The 8,138-nt window shown below is 42.7% G+C and overlaps 1 protein-coding gene across 1 annotated transcript; it reads left to right on the forward strand.

Annotated features, from left to right (window-relative positions):
- The first annotated feature begins 446 nt into the window (after positions 1–446).
- LOC136531672 (pumilio homolog 1-like) lies at positions 447–7,524 on the forward strand. Its single transcript, XM_066524322.1, has 9 exons — positions 447–1,171; positions 2,476–3,707; positions 3,793–3,934; positions 4,024–4,131; positions 4,510–4,722; positions 4,820–4,930; positions 6,541–6,735; positions 6,875–7,049; positions 7,154–7,524. Exons 1-9 carry the CDS (start codon positions 758–760, stop codon positions 7,192–7,194), a joined length of 2,631 nt encoding a protein of 876 aa, XP_066380419.1. The 5' UTR covers positions 447–757; the 3' UTR covers positions 7,195–7,524.
- The last annotated feature ends 614 nt before the right edge of the window (positions 7,525–8,138 follow it).

Here is an 8,138-nt window from a genome sequence, read left to right on the forward strand (position 1 = left end):
GCTGCTAATAATCCTCTGCAAGGAAAAAGGAAGAAGAATCTATGCCACGTGAATGAAGAAAAAGAAAAGCAAGCCAGATTGCACTTTTGGTTCGGATAACGGAAACTGACCGCTCCCAAAAAAAATTTCCTCTTTCATTCAATCACCAAAGCAGGAAGCATCATGTCATAATATGCATTTCTACAAACACCTAGTACTACCATCACCAAGTTTCCATTTCTAAACAAGTACACGGTAAACAACAACAATGGCTTTGGCATCTCTCAATCTCTCTCTCGAGCAGGGATGACTGTGCCGTGAGACAACAAAACCCTAGAGCACCCAAAGCCCTCGGGAAGATCTGGGCCGTCCACCCCCAGATCCAACGGCGCTCCTCGCTCCGGCCGTTGTACTTAACCGAGCCGCAACCGGCCTCTGACTGATTTCTTCTCCAGTCTCCACTACCCCAGCACGCACCCCTACTCGGAGGTGGAGTGGAGCTCCAATCCAATCCATCCCAAATCCGCCGAATTCGGACGCCGCTCACCCCCCGCAGATGGACGCCCGCCCCCCGATTTGCCCGCTCTGAGCTGAACAGCCGGACCCGGTTCCAGCCGCCGCCTCGTCTCATTCCGGCGATAACCTTTCGCCGAAAGATTCAGCTCCGTGCTTCCGGCCGCCGGAGCGCGGTAATGGCGGGGTTCTAGCGCGGTGGACTTAAAGATCTAGCCTTTTTTTCATTTGCCTTTTTGTTTTGTTACTGCTACCCACGCGCGCGATGGTGACCGAGATGGCGGCGCGTGGCGGCGAGGCGGCGTTCGGGGCCGCGGATGCCGACCGCGGCGACTTCGAGGTCTTCCGCAGCGGCTCCGCGCCGCCCACCGTCGAGGGTGCCCTTGGCGCCGCTGCCGCCGCCGGCGGCGGCGGCCTGCTGGTGGACGATGAACTGCGCTCCGACCCGGCGTATCAGAGCTATTACTACTCCAATGCGCACCTCAACCCGCGCCTCCCGCCGCCGCTCCTCTCCAAGGAGGACTGGCGGTCCTCGCACCACCGCCTCCGCTCCTCCGCGGGCTTCGGTGGGATCGGGGACGGCAGGAGGCAGCAGCAGCAGGCGTCGGCTGCCGAAGGGACGGTCGGCTTGCCTGGGATCGATCTTGGTCGCCAGAGGAGCTTCTCCACCGTCTTTCAGGTTGAAAGATCGAATCGAATCTTTTCTCCCCTTACTTCTTTCATTCTGTGCTAATATATGTCTTTTGAGAAAGCCTTTGACCTTGGACTAGTTGCTCCTGTTTTTGACTGATGAGTGGAATTCTTGAGTTCACTCCACTTCTAGTGGAGTATCTATATCTAGAGCTGAAGTATCCTAGATTTGCCATGTTTGACATATTTTAGGTATCTGGTCGTTGTACGCACTCTGTGCAGTATGAATGCGTGATTGCACTTTAGACCTGTGTGATGTCTTTGTCTTGCAGTTATGTGATCTGTTGGTTTGTTGGAGTCGTGCTTCTTCATGGACACGGATACGTAGATAAATTTATTTACATGAAGATAGGTAACGCAAGTAACGGAGAAAAAAACGCCTTCTTACCCTATTTGACTTTGGAGGCCTAAGTAGTATTTTCAGCTGACTTTCCTGATTGTGACGTTAAACCGTTACTAGTGATGTTATGATGGAATAAACGTTATAATGGAATAAAGTAATCTACGTCCGGAGCAGTTTGTGCGTTCCGGTTTTGAGAAATGTCTACGGGATCACGACAAACATTGTTCCGTTTATGATGGAATAAACGTTACGATTAAATAAACTAATCTAGTTCCGGAGCAGTTCATGCTTTCTAGTTTTCAGAACTGTCTAATGAATCACGACAAACATTGTTCCATTTATTGTGGAATAAACGTTATGATGGAATAAACTAATCTAGTTCCGGAGCAGTTCATGCTTGCTGGTTTTGAGAACTGTCTAATGAATCACGACAAATATTGTTCCATTTTTGATGGAATAAACGTTATGATGGAATAAACTAATCTAGTTCCGGAGCAGTTCATGCTTTCTGGTTTTGAGAAATGTCTAATGGATCACGTCAAACATTGTTCCATTTATGATGCAATAAACTATAATATATTTCCGGAGCAGTTTGTGCTTTCTGGTTTTGAGAAATGTCTAATGGATCACGACAAACATTGTTCCATATTTTCACTTGCAAAATGCTTGGATGCACCTCTATGACATTGTTGCCTGTTGCTGTAGCCTATCCGTTTAAACACATCTGTGCATCAGTGAGCATATTCTGCATAAGTGCATAAAGAGAATCTTCTAAATTTTGTGGTTCCCTTTGCCGATCTTTATTTATTGATGTTTCTGTATTGTAAAATTCTTGAAATCCTGCATTAAGCACTAGCATTTTTAATATTCCTTTTTTTCCTGGACTGCTGTTCATTCCTTCTGTTTTGTTTGATCTAACATCGGACTTGTACTTGTTGTAAATGGTGCAGGAGGACTCGTATCAGCGTGATATGGATAGGCAGACTGCCAGCCACACTAGTAGTGACTTACTAGGTTCTTCTGGAATACAGTATGGTCTAAATCGTGGACCTCGAACTATTGGAGGCCTGCACTCTAGCACTAGTTTAAGGAGCTTGGATGAAATTCAGAACAATGATCTGCCATCAAATACATTTGCTTCTATTTTAGGGTCATCTCTTTCTAGGAGTGCATCTCCTGATCCTGAGCTTGTGAGGAGGGCCCCTAGTCCATCCCTGCCTCCAATTGGTGTGAAAGTTGGTAACACTGACAAGAAGATCAATGGTGGTTCCTCTTCTTTCCGTCGTAGTTCATCCGCAATCAGCGAATCTGATGATCTGGTGGCTGCTTTATCTGGGATGAACTTATCATCTAGGGCAATGAGTGGGCAAACTATGGACCAGTCTCAGCTCTATCAGGATGTTGATAATGTCCAGAAGTTCCTTTTTGATCGACAGGGTGACCAGACAAATGGCAATCAGCAGCACTACATGAGACGTCCTGAGCACGGGCAATCTAAGTTACCTGATGGATATTCTGCCAATTTGGCCAATTCATCTACGATGAGGAACCAGATTAATGCTGGCAGTTTCACATCTTTTGACAGTTTGTCTCTTGGATCTGGTTTTGCTTCCCCTAGGATTGGTTCTAGATCCCCTGGAGGGACTGTATCTTCTCGACAAAATTTAGCTGGTATGTCTAACATGCTAAACTATAATGGAATTGGAAGTCCAACTGCATCACCTTCTCTTCAGACCTCTATTGATCCAGCGTATATCCAGTACCTTGCTCAACTTGCAGCTACCTGTGATGATCCTCTAATGGACAGGGGCCATCTGGGAAATTCATACATGGACTTACTTGGTACTCAGAAAGCTAACCTTGGCCCTTTACTCCAGTCACAAAAGCAATATGGTTACTATGGCAATCTTGGATTTAACCTTGGATATGCTGGAAGTCCATTGACAAGTCCTGTTCTTCCCTCTTCACCTATTGCGCCAGGCAGTCCACTTAGGCATGGTGAGCGCAACATGCGCTTTCCATCAGGCATGAGAAACTTTGGTAATTCCTTTGGTTCATGGAATTCAGGCATGGGTGGAAAGATGGATGCCAATTTGATGCCCTCGCTTCTGGAGGAGTTCAAGAGCAACAAAAGTAAATCATATGAGCTCTCGGAAATAGCTGGCCATGTTGTTGAGTTTAGGTACACTTCTTTCTTGATGTTTTTCTATAATCATGATAATGTTGTAACATGCAAATTACCCTACTAATTTTTGAATATTCTGTAGTGCTGATCAATATGGGAGTCGGTTCATACAACAGAAGCTAGAGACAGCCAGTACTGAAGAAAAGGACATGGTTTTTTCAGAAATCATGCCTCAAGCTCTCACATTGATGACTGATGTATTTGGAAATTATGTTGTTCAAAAGGTAGGAGTATGGAAGTGCTGCTCAGATATCTGTTTGGGATTGCAGCTGTCTTGTACCTTTTCTTAACTCAATGCTCCGTTTTTTCTCAGTTTTTTGAGCATGGAAGCACTGCCCAGATAAATGAATTGGCTGGTCAGCTTATTGGACGTGTCCTTGCTCTTAGTCTTCAGATGTATGGGTGCCGGGTTATACAGAAGGTGCTTGTCAATTGAAATATCTCCTCAACAATTACAAATATATATTTTTTAGTTTTCATGTCTTCAATAAGTAGAGCTTTGTTGTTGTTTTTTTTAACTTGCAAGCGTGTTGATGGCTCCAATAATTTTATTGCATAATAATTCATACTATTGCTTCTGAGTGATCAGTCACTGGCTTACAGATTTGGTATACTGTTGGCCCATAGTTTTCTCCTATATGAGAAGTTTATGTTGGATAATTGTTGGCAGCCTTAATTGCATACTTTTTATATGTGCTTATACAATTATTTAACCCTTGCACCTCAAGAATTTACATAATTGGCTGAAAGGTTGTAGCAAGTGATATTTTGTTTGACGCTATTGATGATATATGTGCAGGCTATAGAAGTTGTTGATTTGGATCTGCAGACTAAAATGGTTGCGGAGCTGGAGGGCCATGTCATGCGCTGTGTACGTGATCAAAATGGGAACCATGTTATACAGAAATGCATAGAGTGCATTCCTCAGCATGCTATCGAGTTTATTGTCTCGACATTCTATGGTCAAGTTGTAATGCTATCCACTCATCCATATGGTTGTCGAGTTATTCAGGTATGCTAATTAAATGCTTCATTCTCATCCATTTAGAGGCTTACCAATTGTAATACTATAACTTATATTATTATTATTATATCACAAATTGCTACAGAGGGTTCTAGAGCATTGTGATGATCCTAAGACACAGCAAATAATGATGGATGAGATTCTCCAGTCTGTTTGCTTGCTAGCTCAGGACCAGTATGGCAACTATGTTGTTCAGGTCAGTGCCATGTTCAGTTTTGAAAGAGATACATGTCTGTACCTGCCTACCTGGTTTTGTGTTGGTGGACTGTGTTGTGCAGTAACATCTCTATGCTATTATGTTGATCTTAGTATGTTGTTTGCTTGATAACTAGTATCATTCAATACTGAAATGTGGATCATGGACCCCCTTTCCTCCTTCAATGAAATATAGGTAGACTTATTTTGTATCAGCGTTAGGTTATTTTGTTGTAACACACAACTCACTCTCAACCCACCCCAACACGTGCAAAAAAACTATTTGGCTTGCCACATGCGAAGATTGTGGACACAACCTGTACACAGAGTTACATGTCCAGGGCAACCAACCTTAAGAGCAACTTCTAGGAGCCACACTGCTCCAGCCCAACACCATAGGCAGTGGTGGACCCAGGATTTTGCCATGGGGTATGCCACACCATAATTTTCACATGTAATTTGGTAAAATCTATTTAGCAATTTGGTAAACAACCATAAAATTTGTCTTGTAATTCGGTATACAAGTACTAAATAACATAATATGTCTTAAATTCAACAATTAAGTACACAATGCATGAATAATCAACAAATAAATCCTTAATTACTACTTCCTACATCTACAGGCTATATCAATCAATTGAACTAATTTGAGGATCAATTGATATAGTTAGTAACTACTGTCACAGTAAGTCTGTAACATACATTGGGTTTGGCCTTGGGGAGTTCAGACTTGGCTCTGCAGTACTGCTGGCTCTCCCATGTGGCCATGTGTCATGCTACAGACTTGGCTCTGCAGGACCACCGTGACACCTGGTTTATAAATTGCATATTAGAGCTTGCAATCTCTTCCTGAAGAGACTAGCAAATATGTCTTCTCGTGTATGATTTCGAGGTGCAAGTGTGCAACCTTTATTCTAGTATACCCTTGATATTGCTAAATTGACAGTGCTTCTGTAATTTAGCTGTTAGTCAATTAATGTAAACTATGACATTGCATGTTACTTGCCACTATTTCTCTACAAACATTTGAACACTTAGGTTGGACACAAATTGAGTGAGTTTTGTGAACTCAATGTTGACATTCCATTGCTCAGAAGTCTTGTTCACATGCCCTAGGTGGTTTCCTTTTATGTTTTCTCTAGTTAATATGTAGGGAACTTGGTGGATTTTTGTGGTGATATGGTGCTACTAGTTATTACTCTCCGCAGGTTACTAGTAAATAATGTCTTGGAGATAGGTAGTCTTTAACATTTATTTTTGTTTGTAAATTGTGATTATGTATGTACTTCTGGGGATAATTGTATGGATATTATTTTGTAGGGGCAATAATGTAAGCATAATGATTTTGTTACCAAAATTTGAAATGCTTGACTGGAGACATTCCAATGGGTTATTTCCCCCCTGCTGTAAGCAGTGCACATAATCTTGCTTTAGGATTTGGCATTGATTCAGAGTCAACTGTTGCACTAACAGTGTGGGCAGGTTTTATGGGACAACCATTCCCGTATGCTTTAGTCATGATTCTGAGATCTTTGGGACCTTCTTTGATTTGTTTGTCTAGGTGTTTAGTTTCTCGATATTTTCTTACTAATGACTTGCTGAACTCTACAGCATGTTCTGGAACATGGCAAACCCCATGAGAGATCGGCTATTATTGAGAAGCTAATTGGCCAAATTGTGCAAATGAGCCAGCAAAAGTTTGCCTCAAATGTCATCGAGAAGTGCTTAGCCTTTGGAAATCCTGTAGAGCGTCAGGTTCTGATTGGTGAGATGCTTGGATCCACCAGTGAAAGCGAACCTCTTGAGGTATGGTGATCTTTCGATCTTTTCTTTTTCTTTAAAACTTTTTAAGCACAACTGGCCAAATGCTTGTTCACTCAATAACTGGCTAATGTGTCTTGAGATCTTTACTGATAAAATATGGGTTGCATTGTGGTTGCGCTAGGTAATGATGAAAGACCAGTTTGCAAACTACGTGGTGCAGAAGGTGTTAGAAACTTGTGACGATCAGCAGAGAGAGATGATCCTAACAAGGATAAAGACACACCTGAACACCCTCAAGAAGTACACTTACGGGAAACACATAGTAGCCCGTGTAGAGAAGCTTGTTGCTGCTGGAGGTATATATACATGTTCTATCTTCTTTTATGGCTCCAGGACTTGACATTGTGTGCCTGTCTGTGTTTAGGGGCTAATAATGATGTATGTGTTGTTGTGCTCACAGAGAAGCGCCTTGGGCTTCAACCAGCATGCACCGCTGCCTGAAGGGCAAACTCTCTAGTTGTACAGCTAACAGTTGCTAGGTTTGCACTCACCTTTTTTTGTCTACTAAAACCTTATATGAAGGCCCCTTTTGGCCTCGCCGGAAAATAAATACTGTATGTTTGCGCGGAAGAGTGTACATTAAATCTGTAGCAGAAGTGATGCGGCGGAATCAAGGGAGGAGTGATGCGTGCGAGTCCAATCGATCCGAAGGCTGCTGTAAAGAGGAAGATGGAAGGAGTGAGAAGCATGTCAGTTACTCTGCTGCTGTACAAATTAAACTTACCTCTTAGAGTGAGGAGAAAGTAAGCTGTTAGCTGTCTAAAAGGAAAAAAAGCTGAGGCCATCAACTCCCTGTTTCATCTCTTGGTATAGCTGCTGTGGCTTCCTGTTGTCTGGCCTTTGTTGTAACATAAAGCTGAGGCGCACTAGCCTTCGTTTTTACAGTTAAGCTGAAGTTATTAGTATCAGCTTTCCTGAACTGTTTGGTATGTAATGTGACTTTGTTCATTTCTTGTGCTAATGGTTGAGTCTCATGCAATTCAGGTCCCTGATGTCTGAATGTTTTAATCTCAAATTTTCACCCCCGATTTTTTTTTGTGTTCTTGTTGCTGGTGAGGCGATTTGTTGACAATTTTTTGGGCAATGTTGCAATCTTTGATGCTGCCGTTTCTTGTGTTTGTTTGAAGTTTCGAGGCAGAGATTGGGATGGTACGTGTCCTGTTGTAGCACATGTTACTATTTTTTTTTGAGAATTATACAGTACAATGTAGACGTCCATAACGTGTGCACACTATGAACACAAACACATGTTGCTATCTGTCATGGTCAATCTGGACGGTTGTTGCTATCTGTTATGGTCAATCTTTCTTTCATCTGTCTTTTTTTTATCAGACACGCTCACATTCAATAATATGAGGTTCAGCAATGTCGCGAACCAACAGATT

Source organism: Miscanthus floridulus, unplaced genomic scaffold (genome assembly GCF_019320115.1).
Source record: "Miscanthus floridulus cultivar M001 unplaced genomic scaffold, ASM1932011v1 fs_410_2_3, whole genome shotgun sequence".
NCBI lineage: Eukaryota > Viridiplantae > Streptophyta > Magnoliopsida > Poales > Poaceae > Miscanthus > Miscanthus floridulus.

Bases quoted from the DNA above. Each gene is read 5' to 3' on its own strand.
- LOC136531672 (XM_066524322.1), top strand. From the start codon at position 758: ATGGTGACCGAGATGGCGGCGCGTGGCGGCGAGGCGGCGTTCGGGGCC. The intron at 3,708-3,792 runs GTACACTTCTTT...AATATTCTGTAG, and splicing joins GGCCATGTTGTTGAGTTTAG to TGCTGATCAATATGGGAGTC. The intron at 4,723-4,819 runs GTATGCTAATTA...AAATTGCTACAG, and splicing joins ATGGTTGTCGAGTTATTCAG to AGGGTTCTAGAGCATTGTGA.